This window comes from Chaetodon auriga, chromosome 5, assembly GCF_051107435.1.
Source record: "Chaetodon auriga isolate fChaAug3 chromosome 5, fChaAug3.hap1, whole genome shotgun sequence".
Taxonomy (NCBI): Eukaryota; Metazoa; Chordata; class Actinopteri; order Chaetodontiformes; family Chaetodontidae; genus Chaetodon; species Chaetodon auriga.
This window is the reverse complement of record NC_135078.1, coordinates 19,726,270-19,741,421: the sequence shown is the minus strand read 5'-3', so window position 1 is coordinate 19,741,421 and position 15,152 is coordinate 19,726,270. Positions and strand designations below refer to the sequence as shown.

At 39.3% G+C, this 15,152-nt stretch overlaps 2 protein-coding genes across 5 annotated transcripts in view; both read right to left on the bottom strand.

Annotated features, from left to right (window-relative positions):
* Positions 1 to 6,374: 6,374 nt before the first annotated feature.
* ndc80 (NDC80 kinetochore complex component) lies at positions 6,375 to 13,116 on the bottom strand. The gene is made up of 17 exons (XM_076731240.1): positions 12,991 to 13,116; positions 12,370 to 12,465; positions 11,903 to 11,986; positions 11,143 to 11,269; positions 10,683 to 10,855; positions 10,479 to 10,581; positions 10,224 to 10,313; positions 9,949 to 10,042; positions 9,683 to 9,783; positions 9,296 to 9,440; positions 9,014 to 9,219; positions 8,582 to 8,731; positions 8,265 to 8,354; positions 8,059 to 8,151; positions 7,757 to 7,887; positions 7,415 to 7,517; positions 6,375 to 6,962 (listed from the first exon to the last, which is right to left on the bottom strand). The coding sequence occupies exons 1-17, from the start codon at positions 12,996 to 12,998 to the stop codon at positions 6,834 to 6,836; spliced, it is 1,923 nt and encodes a 640-aa protein (XP_076587355.1). The 5' UTR covers positions 12,999 to 13,116; the 3' UTR covers positions 6,375 to 6,833.
* Positions 13,117 to 13,809: 693 nt separating this feature from the next.
* nipbla (NIPBL cohesin loading factor a) overlaps positions 13,810 to 15,152 on the bottom strand; it is a 29,426-nt gene continuing 28,083 nt past the window's right edge. For all 4 annotated transcript variants that reach the window (XM_076730211.1, XM_076730210.1, XM_076730213.1 and 1 more), the window contains one exon: positions 13,810 to 15,103. In XM_076730211.1, the coding sequence (XP_076586326.1) occupies positions 14,741 to 15,103 (363 nt within the window). In that variant the 3' untranslated portion in view covers positions 13,810 to 14,740. The remainder of the gene's footprint in view (positions 15,104 to 15,152) is intronic.

Here is a 15,152-nt window from a genome sequence, read left to right as displayed (position 1 = left end):
AGTCTCTGTCTCATGTGCACGCCACACATCCACACCATCGCATACCCTCCCCTCCTTATGAGAGGCCCCCTGAGAGTTAGACACACACACACACACACACACACAGACAATCCCTGGAAGAGTTCGGCTTTTGCCCTCGGCCAGGTCACGCTGACATCCCCTATGTGAGAGCAGGAACATACAGCGTATTAAGAATTCATGGTGCATGTCTTTGAATGCAGTGATCCATGATAAAAAAAAAAAAAAAAAGGTCCACACAGGCTGAGGGTCACAAGCAACAGGAGAACGCACACAAACAACTCGCTTGAGAAAGAACCGCATAACATGTAAAGAAGCATGGAAACAGGCAAAAAACACAAACACAAACAGAGGTTTATGCAGAAATAGAGGTTTATGCACGCAAATTCCTGCACGAGGAGTCACACACATAGACATTAAGGCCACCATGTACATGCCTCTGGGGGTCCAAAGATACACAAATCATGACATTCATTTTCTCACACATGCAAAGACACATACACACAGTCTGAAGTCTTGTAAAATGGCTTTTATGGATGCCACCTGTCCATATGGGATCTGATAAACACACCCAGGTCTGTCCTGTTTAGTTGAATTAAGTCTCTGTAGCTGTTAACACATGGTACGGGCCTTTCTCCTCTCCTTTAACTTCCTGCACAGCCCCTCCTCTGCTCTAAACCCACCACCCCATCCAACACACACAGGGGTTGCCTCTGCTAGTGGTGGAAGTTATCCATCACATTTTTCATTCCTTCTCTCCGCGGAGCCCCTCACAATCACCTCATCTCTTCTCATCACATCTGCCAAAACATTTCTCTCACGCTTGCAGCACTGACGGTTTTCATACTTTCCCCTTGTAAAAACTTCTTTGACTTAACTGTATTGACACGATGTGGACTTTTAGGGTCGAGCCATCGCCCAAAATTCCAGGATGACACTTCAGCCCTGTTTGCAGCTCTTTCAAACAGAAACTACTCAATTGGTGGATAACATCTATGATGATGAATTCTTGTGAAAAAAGTATTGCAGGTAATGATTATTTTATCGATTTATATGTTTTTATCTCTTTTTTTAATCTTCGGTCTATTGTTAACATTTTCTTAAATGATTAGTCAATGAAAGTCCAAAACCCAGTGATATAAAACGAAGAACGGAAGCAAATTCTCATATTTGCAAGGCTGGAACAACTGAATGTTTGGCATTTTAACGTGAAAAATAACAAGTATGGATTATCTAATTGGTTAATTTATTTCAATTGACTAATCAATTAATTGCCATTGTTTCACTTCAAAGTGTTGTATCCTACCGTTCTGTTGTTTAAACTAGCCATTATTCTAATTTGGACAGAAACTTATTACTATATTTCCCACAATGCTTTTCAACAAGTGGACGGAGCAACGTTTTGCCAGGTAGAAATTATTATTAAACTATCTGCATGAAGAAAAACTAAAGCTGTTCAGTGACAAATCAAAGCAATGTAGTGCCACTCTCAGCTTCAAATCAAGAGTGTACTGGTAAGATCTGACTTACAAATATTGCTGCAAAAACACATCTCTCCATATTGATGCATCAAGTCATGTACACTGACTTTTCATTAAGAGTTAGAAAAATACTCAATAAAAATAGAGGAACTTTAGGTACTTTGGTTAAAGTTACTGTACAACTTTAACAGTGTTAAGAGTTCAGGGCGGATTCTCCTTTTAAAGTGGAACAACACAAGTGAATTGGAAAAAGGTGCACCTCTGTGAAACCATAAATCAACACCACCATGTCCAACAAAAGCAGCTGCATCAAAAAACAGACATCTTCATTTGAAAAAGATCCTCTGGGTCTGTGAATCCTAAAGTTTCATAAGACAGTCTGAGAACGCTGGCCCACGGCCGACATCAGAGGACACAAAGATTTAAGGCTTCTCAAAACATTTTTTGAAAACCTGAAGTCGACCATACTGGTTTGAATTGTGTACAGATTGCCACAGGATATCTGGATGGAGCCTATGGGGCCTTTGGACTGAATATAAATGCAAAAAATAAATAAATAAATACTAAGACTGAAGGCCGAGCATGCAGAGTTCATTGGATACATGTACAATGAGTGATGGTGATCAAGAAATGGAGAAATACCCTTTTCGATTTGCCTCGGCCAAATGATTTGCAATAAATGCTCCGATCAGAGGTGCAGAAAACATTCACTCCTAAAATAAACGTTTCATTTTTAATGAGCCAGTCAGTTTTATGGGTTTTGGCTGATATGTGGAACTTAAATGCTCTAATGTGCTCAGTAAAAATAGAATAAATGAGACTGACAAATGGAAACTATGCCTGTCATTTCCTTGCTAACCAGTGTTTGCCTGAAACGATATCAAACTGAAGTCAAATACATAAATTCACAGGAAGTTAGTTTTCCTATTCTTTTGAAGAAAGACATTGCAAAGCTTTAATGTTTGAATACTTTATTGCAAAAAACATATTATGCAACAATAACAAAACATACATACTGGTGGAAACAAACTAAAAACACAAATGACACGTCCACAGTTTCTTAAATTATCTCCTGGAAGATTTCAGAGTCCCAGACAAACGGGAGGAATTCCGGTCGATTACTACCTAATCACGGACCCTATTTTTCCGTGTTTTTGTGTCGTGGTGATTAATGGTGACAACAATTTTTTAGGGGCATTTGCATACTGTCCATGTACGTCCACTAAAAGTGTTTGTTTTTACTACTGACTGCTGTTATTCTCAGTGTCCAACAATGTTATAGAAAGGATCCCTACAGAGACAAACCTTTTGTTAAAGAGTCAGATCCATTTTGCTTAACCAGAAACAGTCATTATATCGTTTTTGCCAAAGCCACCAGACCCCATTCACAGAAATAGTTATTTTATCATCGGAAAATACATTTTATTCACTGTAGAAACAAAATAAACCTTGGTTCGTCTTTCACTGTTCCAACAATCATCACCAACTCTGTTTGTTGAAATAAACTGACAATAATTCACTGAATGTGGAGAGGCCGCGGGGAAAACAGAGTGCAGTCAGCATATTTTCACATCTGACTTGGGAATTATTGTCACCAGCCATGATAGGAAGCATTTTAACATGTCAGACAACAGTTTTGTTTTTCAAAATTTGAATATATATTTGAATTTGGGATATTTGTTGATGGCCCTAAACAGAACACGTACATAGAATACCAAAATCTATCATCACACACAAATATAAACTATTTTCCGATGGCCTACAATGAGTTAACTTTTAAAGACAAAAGATGCTTGTCCAAAGCTACAAATGACTGCACATGGAAATAACTAAACACTGGGATGGCAAGCTCGTTTTGTTTATACTCAATTATACAGGAAATGAAAATCTTCCCTCTCAGACTGATTCAAATGGTTGTGTAAACAGGATTTTTCTTTTCCTTAAGAAATGAAACAAATTTATGATTTGCTGAATTAGCATAATGCTAAAATATACATAGAAATCAATTTATTATTTTAAAACAACTAATTTTATCGAGAAATGCTGTACTTATTCAGTATAGTTAGAAATGCTTTGTTTAATGTACTGACCAGAAAGGGTGCAGCAATGTTATAACGCTGTGTGTATATAAACTGAATATGTTTTCAGTGAAGTGTTGTTACCTCATGCAGCTGTCTGATACACTGCTGCACATTGGATGTATCATGCAGGGGTCGGCCATCTATGATCTGCTCAACACTGACATGGTGCTGTTGCGAGGCATGTTGGCTCCGCCGGTCCTGCAGTCAAAAATATTAAAAAACACAAAACATACAGCAAATTGTCAAATTAGATGACTGACAAGAAAAAATCATTTTCATTTAATTTGCATCTAACTGCATTGTGGAAAAGAATCAAAATACACACAATACACACTGATTAGGTTTTCAATTGACAACAAATCTGACTGGTTTCACCTTGCGTAGGAAAATCAACTCTTCTTTATTTACCTATTTCAGTACCTTTAAGCCACATCTATTCTGCTAATCTGTTACGGTTTGTGACACTGGTTTAAACCGAGTCAGTAGCTAAAGGTTCAGTCAGCTGAGGTTTTCAGAGGTTTTACTCTTCGGGGTCAAATTCACAGGATATTTATGTACAGAAGTCTCTTTCTACACTGCATAAGGTAAAGACTATATATTGTCACTGCTTACTTTATTTCATCCTACTACTGCAATTGCTCTGGCTCAATCTGTGTTTGGTTTTCTTTATGTCTATACAGTGGGGGAAATAAATATTCAACAAATCCAAATCTTTTTCGTTAAACAACATTTCCAATGCAATAATTCACATGAAATTTACAGCAGACATTGGTATTCTTAATTAACACCACAGATGAAGAAACAGTAACATTCAAACCAGTAAAAAAGTAACCTGCAAGACAGTGAAGTGACAGAAAAAAGGCATTGAACACGGTAAGAAAAAGCACTAAAACAGCTGAATCGGCTGAGTCAGTCCTGAACACAATGAGAGATTAAAACCTTTGTACAAAAATATTTTAGTTGGCATTTTTAATACTTTTTTTCCTGTCATTCCACTTGACTGCACGGTTTGTGTCCTAGTTTGTCATTACACAAATAAGAAATGCCTTAAAACTAGAACCAACTTTGTACTCATTACTTATTATAATATTTCTGGATACAACCTGTTACTAGAGTAAAACGGAACATTGTTGTGTGGGTGTGGATAACATGAGGTTGTAACTTAAAACAATGTCTGAATTTGTTAATTTACTTAACACCAACCTCTGGGGCGTTGTCTACACCGCCCTCATCCTGTTGCTGTCTTGGACTCGCATCGGCAGCTCCGATTGTCCGCCTGCTGCTCGACTCATAATGTTGGCTACATTTTGTTAACCGCCAGTAGATATGGCACAGCTAGCTAATGTTATTGTAAATTGTGGCAGACGCTTGGCTAACTTAGTTCACTGGTGCTGTAGCTAACGTTACTCATCCTGTCACATAACATAACTACACAGAACTCAACACGCTGAGTCTGTCGTATTCTAACTAAAACTAATATTTCTTGTTAGCTAGCAACGTTAACTTTGCAGTTGACGCAAAGTAGTTTAATTGACAGCCGCTAGCATTTCTTAACTCATTAGCTCATTGCTAGTGTTAAGCCAAGAGTCAACACAAGTTCGAGTGGTTTTCTGATAAGTTTCAGAAGTACCGCTCCATGTTTCGTGGTAGACCGCTAATGTTTACAGTACGGACTGAGAAGAAACATTTACCAAGTGAATCGAATGTTTATAAAACCCCGCCAAAACTTGCTGTGACGTCATCAGAGTACGGCGAGCCACTAGGTCCAAGAAGGCTTCGTAACGCTCTGTTAAAATAATTCGGCTTTTCCACGGCGTCACACACACACACACACACACACACACACACGCGCACACACACACACACACACACACACACTCATTGTAAAACATAAACTGGAGGAAGATCAGATCAGTCCAAGATTAGATTAAATCTTTTAACTTGTATTTGTATAACTTGAATATAAACCAAAAAGCTAAGAGTGTAAAATTGAGTAATAGCTTCACCCACTGAGTTTCACAAATATTGATCTGCATATCCTCTGGCAAAGTCTGGACTGTCACAGTCATTTTTTGGAAGTTCTTGTGATTTCCTATACTTTTACATATAGTGTGGCAGCACCTAGTGGTAGTTTTTTGTGCTACAACAAGCACAACATCACCTGTCTTCAGTACAGGACACTTCAAATGGGGGCAGAGGCAAAGCAGGTCATAGCCTGACTCAGTGTATCAATATACCATTCAAACATCCATTTCCCTCTAGCAATACTACCTATGACTGAATAGTAATAATCATCATCATCATCATCATCCTGAATGTGTCTGATTTGTCACATTTTTTTTAAGGGCAGATTACAGTAAGTCTACAAATAGCAAATGAAACAGCACCAGTGGTGCCTAAACTTGTCACTGGAGTTTGGTTTTCCCACATAGGTCCTAATGACACATTGATGATGCAGGCTGACATTTACCTAAACGGTCCAACCAACAAATTAATCATGGTTTAAAATCATGGTTACTCTTCTTGGTTCAGTTGTGAAAAGTCAGTCTGAACTGGAACTGGATCAGAACTGAAATGCACCAATGCATCATTCTGTCCCCTTAGTCCAGGCCAAATGAATCAAACTCCAAGAGGGATCGTGTGTGTGCTGTCAGGCCTGTCTTGGTCTTCATTCGCCAAATGAAAAGATCAGATTGATACTTTGAGCAAACAAGTAACAAAAAGATAAAAGCATATTTTTCTGCAAACATCCAAAGGCTAAGCTAAAAAGAATCACGGCGCAAGCTGTCCGATAAACTCAAAAAAACACTTTAATAAGAACATCAAAAAGACAAATTTACAAGATTCACTTAAGATTTTTTCTTTCTTTTTTTTAAACATCTTTTGTTATCTTCAGAGACAGTGAAGGAGCTCCTACAACAATGTTAACATTTCACTCCAGGTCTCTTTTCTGATAGCCTTCTTAAGGGATAATTTGGGTGAATTATTCCTTGAATGCCTTCTGGATTCTATCCTCTGCACTTGTACACAAACAAAACTTGAGCAGTCCCTCTAATACAATAAGTCTTACATTTTGTGTCATTTTCATTTTGCAAAAATAACTGATGTAAAAGTGGGTGGTGTCAAATATTCTTGCTCTCGTGTTTTCTTACAGAAATGAGAACGGAGAGGAGGGTATGAACTCTGACGTTTGGCTGTTGGAGTTCCACAGTCTCTGACCCCCCACCCCAGGCTGATCCTTCCTTCCACCTCTTTACAAGCTGTTGGCCTTTGACACGAAGCTCTTGAAAGTTTCCCGCATCTTCTGTACAGCTGCCTTGTCCTCTTCTATAGTCTTAGAGCGGAGATGCTGCACTTTGCTGTGCAGATTCTCCAGGCACTTCTGTTGTAAAGGAGCACAAGGGTTATATCACACATTCATGTATTAGAATAAAATTAATGCAGGTACAGATACAATATGAGTAATGCTGCTATCAGAGCAGGCATGGGGAATTGGCACGAACAATGTGTTCACTATGCTTCGTTATTATAGTGCTTTGTTTAGTCAAACAGCCATTTTGCTCTAAATTCTTTTATGTATTTCATACAATGAAATCTTTTCTTCATGCAAAGCCTGCAGACATTGAGTCAATGATGGTCACAGTCACATCTCTACCACAGCGAGACATGTCAGATGTTCTTATGTGAATCATATGCTTTGATATTTGCAGTGGGGAAAAAAAAGCTGCAAATGCCTACACCCTGCTATTCAAGTACATTTTCTTCTTGAATGTATGCCTGAGATAGAGATTATTATCTGTAGGAGGGACAGATGCAGAGTTGCGAGAAAGTTACCTCTGTAATTGACAAGTGGTTGGCAGCTGTGGTAAATACAGACGCAAGGTTGTTGGCTACTGTTCGTCTCTCCTCGTTGGTCTCCTGCAACACCAGGTGGTACCTGAGGAAGAGGTGAAAATCATCATTTACCCTACAAAGACCTTAAGGACGTTAAGGCTCCCACATCAAGCCCCATTTCATGAATATGCGAATAAATGAGGCAGAGCTATCGAGTTGAAACCATTTCCTGTGCCATTTGATTTTGCCAGCTAACAATGATTTGTTTTGTAGAGACTGTGAGCTCCAGCAGGATGAAGTAATCCCTCAGATATAGATACTGTCGATGAATCAGTCACTCACTGTTGCTGCGCTGCCTTCAGCTGTTGCACAGCCTCGTCATAACCACAATTGACTTTCTTCTGAAGAAGCTTATGATGGTTCTCCACTGACTCCATCTCTTGTGCCCAGTTTTCCTCCTCTCGGGCCAGCTCCTGTACAGACAAACACACAGAAAACTATTGTTAGTACATACAAATAAATCACATCTCATCTAAATGTGGTTAGGTCTGCTGCATGTGCACCATTTGGTGCATTCCAACTGTTGCATGTAATAATCTGGTATTGCCACCAACATAAAGTAGACTGAACTGTAAGGACTGTACCTGCATGTCACAATCCAACAGTTCATCCAGCTTGCGAATCTGCTCTCTCAGCTGCTTAATGTCATTGGACTTGTCCAAGAGGTTCGAATTCACCTTGAGAAAACACACAAAAATCACTGGAATAAAAGATGATTTGAAAAAAATATTTGTAATATTGTGTATCAGTACAGAAAGTTGATAGTGCAAAATAATAACGATTCTGTTACCTGTTCACAAGACTCCTCCAGACTGAGTTTCATGTCTGCTAATCGACTGTTCTCTTCCTCCACATCACTGATGAGCTTTCTCAAAAGCATCTACAACACAAAACATGGATGAGAACAAGTACATAGAAGTCCAAAATCTATCACCACACAATAACAAAATCTAATGCATGTCCAAAGCTACAAATGACTGCATATGGAAATAAGTAAACACTGGGACGATAAGCTAGTCTTGTTTATACTGAATTATACAGAATGTGGAAGTCTGCCCTTGTACCAATCCAAATGGTTGTGTGAACAGGATTATTGGCTGGAAGTACCTGTATCTGTGTTTTATGCTGAATCATGCTGCCGGGTCCAAACTCAAATGGTCTGATCTCAAAATCGTGACCACAGGCATTCTCTGCAGACAGTGGTATCAGCTTCAGTTTACGTGCCAGCTTGTGATACTCTGCCAGCTTCAGCTCCGCCTGAGATTGAGGGAAATAACAGCACAGGACAGACATAGAAGGGACAAGGAAACAAGTCAAATCAAAGGTCAAAATGTGTGCCGGATGAAAACATCTGCTGTTATCAACTACTGACTACAACTGGGCAGCAAAAAAAACAGACACAAAACATCACAATTGAATCCAAACTATTAAGAAGAAACCCTTGATACACATATCAATATCACATCATGTCATGATTTGTCTTATACACCATCATTACCAAATGGGACTCTGCAAACATATTACATGTACATATAGTACCTTCTCTTTCACTTTGGCCAGAGCGATCTCCTCGTTCCACTTGTGCTGTTCAGCATCTTCAAGAGACTTGCTGAGACTGGAGATGGTCTGCTGGAGTTCCCTCTTCTCTCTGTTGATCCTCTCTACATCAGCTGGAGTAAACTTCTGGTTCTGCAGCAGGTGTTGCAGCTCATCTCGTTCGTGTTTTAGAGACTCCAGATGACCGGCTGCAGAAAGATGAAGAAAAAACATGACAAAAAGAACTGACACGGTTACACTGAACATGTTATTGCTGGTATTTACCAGTGTTCTCCAGCTCATCATTCAGTTCTGAAGCTTTGCTCTCCAGGCTCGCCTCAAAGGACTCTAGGGTACTTCGATAACTCTGGAGTTTGTTGAGGTTTGCCTGCAGCTTCACCCTTTCCATCTTCCTGGTCATTAGACGGTCCTGTCCAGGAGAAGAGAGAAAAAGAATGATCTCTCTGACTTATGGTTTGCACCTCCAATTGTCTTAAATACATTCATCTCCTTTCCTTTTCTTTGTTTTCTTTTTCTTCAACGATATCAGATTTTCTCCCTGTAAACTTGGAATTAATGGAGGACAACTGCCCTCACTGTAATGAGGGCAAGATTTTAAAATCATACTCTAATCTGTACACATGGGGAGTGTCAATATAAAAATCTTCTGACCGTCTGGCTCTCCTTCTCCAGTCGGTCAACCTCATCACTAAGTATTCTGTACTTCTCTTCCATCGTAGACAGCAGGGCTTCGTCAATGTTGTAGAGCTTCTCTGTGCGAACAAACACACACCACATTAAAAATCTTGAGAGGACTCAATTTTTCATTAAAAACTGAAATCTAAATCTAAACAACTGAATTAACATTAAGCTTGAATATAAATAGAACAAAAATGCATTATCAAAAAACTGATGTCATAAAGGGATGCTGTGCTTACTTAGTTTTATGAGGAATGCATCATCCTCATCCTCAAATGTGTCTTGACCCTGCATGAACTTTGAGTATGTCTCAGCTGTGTAGTCCAAGAAGAGCTGCACAGGAACAGAGTGAAAGAGATGATTAAAAAAAATAAAAATTTTAAACACAAGATTTAGACAGACAAAATAATGGTAACCACGTCATGTATTTGAGGACATTGTCTTAAATACAGAGGGAGAACACCTGTATGGCCTTTAAGCCTGATGATGCAGTTTAAAAAAAAAGTCAGAGTACCCTGTTATACTCAGCTCCTTCCTCGATATTGTCACCGTCTTCACAGAAGTCACTGAACAGCAGCTCCTGCTTACTCAAACTCCAGCTGATCTGACACACAGAATAAGCACAAACTCGGGTTTTAACTCATTTAATTAAACAAAATTCACATTTGTTTAGTTTTTGTCTGTTTTTTGTTGCATCCTATGCAAATGAACCTCATTTTAGCTAACACTTCACTGTAATTCATATTGAAAAGTTTTGTTTGCGTCTCACCTTGACATTATCAATTAGCCACATGAGAGCACCGAGGGCCTGAGGCCAGGTATGGGGAGCCCCAACAGAATACATTGAAGACTTGGAGAGAACAAACGGATACCTTAAACCAGAAACGACAGAAATAGAGACAGAGACAGTCAGCATCAGCACTTTCTAACACTACAGAAGCAGATCGAACATGATGGCTCACAACAAATGTACCTCAGAGCTTTGAGGATAGCTGGAACCTCCTCCTCAACTTTTGAGTTTGGCATCTCAAAGGTTGGGTCCAGCTGGCAGTAGATGAACTCAAATATCTTCACAAATTCCTTGGTTGAGGGAGACTGGAGGGTCTTGGCTGACAAAGTGCCTGGGTAACCCTGCTCAGTCAAGAACTTAAAAAAAAAAAAAAAACAGACAATATCAGACTGGATAATACTATGGATTCCCACTCATACTGACCAAACACCACATTTGTGGTCAACCTACAATTAAATTCAACACTCGGTCAGATATCGGCAGCAATAATAATATTTAATGAGTCACATTAAATGCATAAAACAATACCACTTCAAATCCCATACAGCTGATTCAATGTACTGAACATAAAGGGTGTAGCAATGTTAAAACGGACAAGTACTTTGTGTGTATATAAACTGAAGATTCAGTGAAGTGTTGTTACCTCATGCAGCTGTCTGATACACTGCTGCACATAGGATTTATCATGAAGGGGTCGGCCATCTTTGATCTTCTCAGTTCCTCCAAACCCTGACATGGTGCTGTTGCGGGGCATGTTAGCTCCACTAGTCCTGCAGTCAAAAATATCAACATACCATCAATTAATCATTGTAGCTCTAAACAAATTCGCTAGCTGACAAGGAGAAAGAACAGTTTAATTTCATTTGCATTTGAAATAATTGCACTGTGGAAATGTAGTAATGGAAAAATAAAATACACACTCATTAGGTGTGCAATTTCTAACAAATCTGAGGATGATCAACTCTGGTCTAATTTACTCATTCCAGCACCTTTTCAAGTACTGGTGTGCAAGATTGCTGTGTTTTTGTAACCTTAGAGGAACCTACAGGAGTTGAGAGCAGACAAGCCAAACACTGGCTCAAGAGAGCGCCCTTCATGTTTTTCATGTGTTACGTCGCCACTGTAGGGTTTCCTACACGCTTGGAAAGGGAGGAGTGAGACGAGGGGTGTTCAATTGGCAAGTATCAAATACATTTCAGTTGGCACGTTCAATACTTTTTTCCTGCATCATTCCACTTTATTGCACATCAGGTCTTTTTTATTGATGAGAATATTGCTGTGTTTTTATCTGTATAGCTTTAATTTAACACCAATGCCTGGTCTAAATTTCTTGCAAACAGCTGCACTGGAAGTGTATTTAATTTAAAATAATGTTCAGTTGAATACAAACATTATTCACATACCGGGCACCAAAGAAGCTGGTCCGCCTTTCTGAGGTCACAGACTGCGGTTTGGGAATGTTGAGCTTTCCGAATGAAGGCTGTTTACTGTAAAGAAACAAAACTGTGAACAACTGCATGTGTCCCACTTGATGACTCACAAGCTGCCACTAATATATTCTTCATCGAGTCATCACAAGTTCATAAACGTGTATACATGCAAAAAATACATCGACGTCTAAACTATTAAGCTTCTGATTAATACTGCTCTGATGTTTGTGTCCCAGTTTGTCACCACACAAATAGGAAATGCCATAAAACTATAACTAGTATCTTACTCTGTCTACAGTGTAAATCAAATTCAGATAGCTCAGTGTAATATTTTTGCACACAACCTATTATCAGAGGCAGTTCATGGTATACGAAAGCAGTACCTTTACTGACTCATTACAATGTCTGAATTCATTAACTTGCTTTAATTAAACACCAACCTCTGGGGCGTTGTATACACCATGCTCATCCTGTTGCTGTCTTGCACTCGCATAGGCAGCTCCGATTGTCTGCCTGTTGCTCGACTCATCCTTCCACTGGACACAACGTATTATGAAATGAAAACAGATACCGTTTAATTATTACTGATTATTCGACTGTTTCACAAGATCCCCCCAAATACATAACACTGCATATTAATGCTGTAATGTTGGCTACCTTTTGAAATTAGCTAGTGTCAATAGATATAGCACTGCTAGCTAATGTTAATGTTACCGTAAAGTGTAACAAGCCAAGTTAGCGGTGTAGTTAGTTGATCCAGTATCTTACCAAACCAGACAGAACTGAAAACGCTGAATTGACCGTATTCTAGCTAAAACTGAAAAGAGTTGTTAGTAAGTACAGTTGACGTACAGTAATTGGTGCGGTTTGTGACAACGTTTAAATCAAAAGTAGCTCGCGTTAGCTAACTGTGGCTAACGTTACGCCACAATAAAGACGACTCTCTGGCAGCGTCTTGGCAGCCAAGTTAAAAGAAAGCGCTACATTTTGTCACTATATCATTGGCTGATTATTTTCAGTGATACTAAAATAAGTGGCTTTCTATCGAGTTTCAGACGTACCGCTCCATATTTCGTAGGTAAAAAGTTATCGCTTGCAAAGTGAATCGGACATCCAAACGGACGAAGTTGTGTACACCCCGCCAAAACAATACAAACTAACGGATGACGATGACATCATCAGAGCACGGAAAGCTGTTTGGTCCAAAAAGGCTTCAAACGCTCTAACAAACGCGACTTGTCAACGGCGTAACACACACACACGGTTTAAGAAAATATGGAGAAGAGGGGTCTAAGATTAAAGTTTTGTTTAGCTTGTACAATGTTTTACTTGTATTTGGAATTTTGACGGTGATCTAAAAAGCTATGAGGTAAAAACAGGAATTTGCCTTACCCACTCAGTTCCACAAACAATATTTAAAATGCTGCACAAGTCCTTGCATTACCTACGACTGTTAAAATCATCAGTGTGTCTGACATATTTGTCAAAAGCAATCTGTTTTTATGGACCTAATATAGCCGGAATAAACAATATCCAATGACAAATCATAGTAACAAACAGTTACTGATGGTTGTTGTACTGTTGGGTTTTCTACAGCGGTGTAGCCTGATTCTCCGGCTAAATTTGCTCAAAATAAACACGTACATACATACACTATTGAAACAAAAACACAAGTTATGACCATTCGTCTGTTGCTCCTTTTAAAGTCTATGCCTAGAGATACTAATAAAGCAGTCATCTGGCATAATTTTGTAGGATCTCTCCCTAAATGATCAACCCTTCATCCTGTCATGTCTGTCTGTGCTTTAGCAGCATCCAGGTCCTGCACTGGTCTTCATTTGCAAAATGAAAAGATCAGATTAACACTTTGAGCAGACAAGTGACAAAGAGAAGTAGAAAATTTATTGCAGTATTTGTTCCACCGAAAGGGTATGAATCCCCTTTCCTCTTATTACTAGGGTGACCTAATACAACAAAATCTACATTTACAAAATATCCTCCTGCAATAGGCCACATATACTGCATGCGTAGTTCGAAATAGAATAAATTATATTCAGAGGACTCTGCCATTGTACAGCATGGACAAATAAAAGTGAACAAAAATAAAAATAATTCTTTTTTTCTTTTTTCTTCAAATATCTAAAAGCTAAAAGGAAAAACCATCAGGGTGCTAGTAGTATAATAAACTCCAAAAACACTTTAATAAGAACATCAAAAAGACTAATTTCCAACATTCACTTAAGGTTTTATTCTTTTTTTACAGCTTTTTTGTCTTCAGAGATATAAACATTTTAGTTTTTTGTCGTGTTAAACTATGATACAGTGGGAGTAGAAATGAGCGACTAGAATCTGCTGCACAACAGCGAAGGAGCTCCCACAACAATGTTGACAAACATTTCCCTCCAGGTCTCTTTTCTGATAGCCTTTTTAAGGGATAATTTGGGCGAATTATTCCTTTAATGCCTTCTGGATTCTATCCTCTGCACTTGTACACAAACAAAACATGAGCAGTCCCTCTAATATAATAAGTCTTATGTTTTGTGTCATTTTCATTTTTGCAAGAATAACTCATGTAAAAGTATGTAGTGTCAAATATTCTTGCTCTCTTGTGTTTTCTTACAAAAATGAGGAAGGAGAGGAGGAGGGTAGGAATCCAGTGAAGTTTGGCTGTGTTGTTGGAGGTGGCAGGTTGAGGAGGAGGAGCAGGAGCAGGAAAGAGGAGGATTTTCGATAAAGTAGAAATGGAGCAGGGGGATCAAAAAAAAAGAAAAAGAAAAGAAACAAAAGAAAAAAAACACCATACGGGGGCCATTAGCTAGCCCCTCCTTCCCGCGCTGCATACAGTGAGCGTAAAGTCTGTACTACTTTGTTGCTCAGTTTGTGGTTGCTGGTCAAGGCAATCTTCTTGTAAATGATGTCCGACTCCTTAATAGTGTCCACCCAAGGCACCAGTTTGCGGCCATCGCGTTTCTTGGCCTCTGCCCAGGGCCCCGAGTAGGAGCCGGCCATCCAGTGGATGCTGTATCCATTGGAGCTCTTCTGGATGACGCGAGCTATTTGTGGCCGGTCCTTGTATTTGGGGCAGCAGAGGGCAATCACATCCATAGCCTCCACTGTCTCACTCATACGGCCGGGGTCCGAGGAGTCACCTGCTCGCCTTGACCTTCGAGAGGACTGCAGAGAGGACAGAAGAAAAAAAGGTTGTCCTATCGTACCCACATTT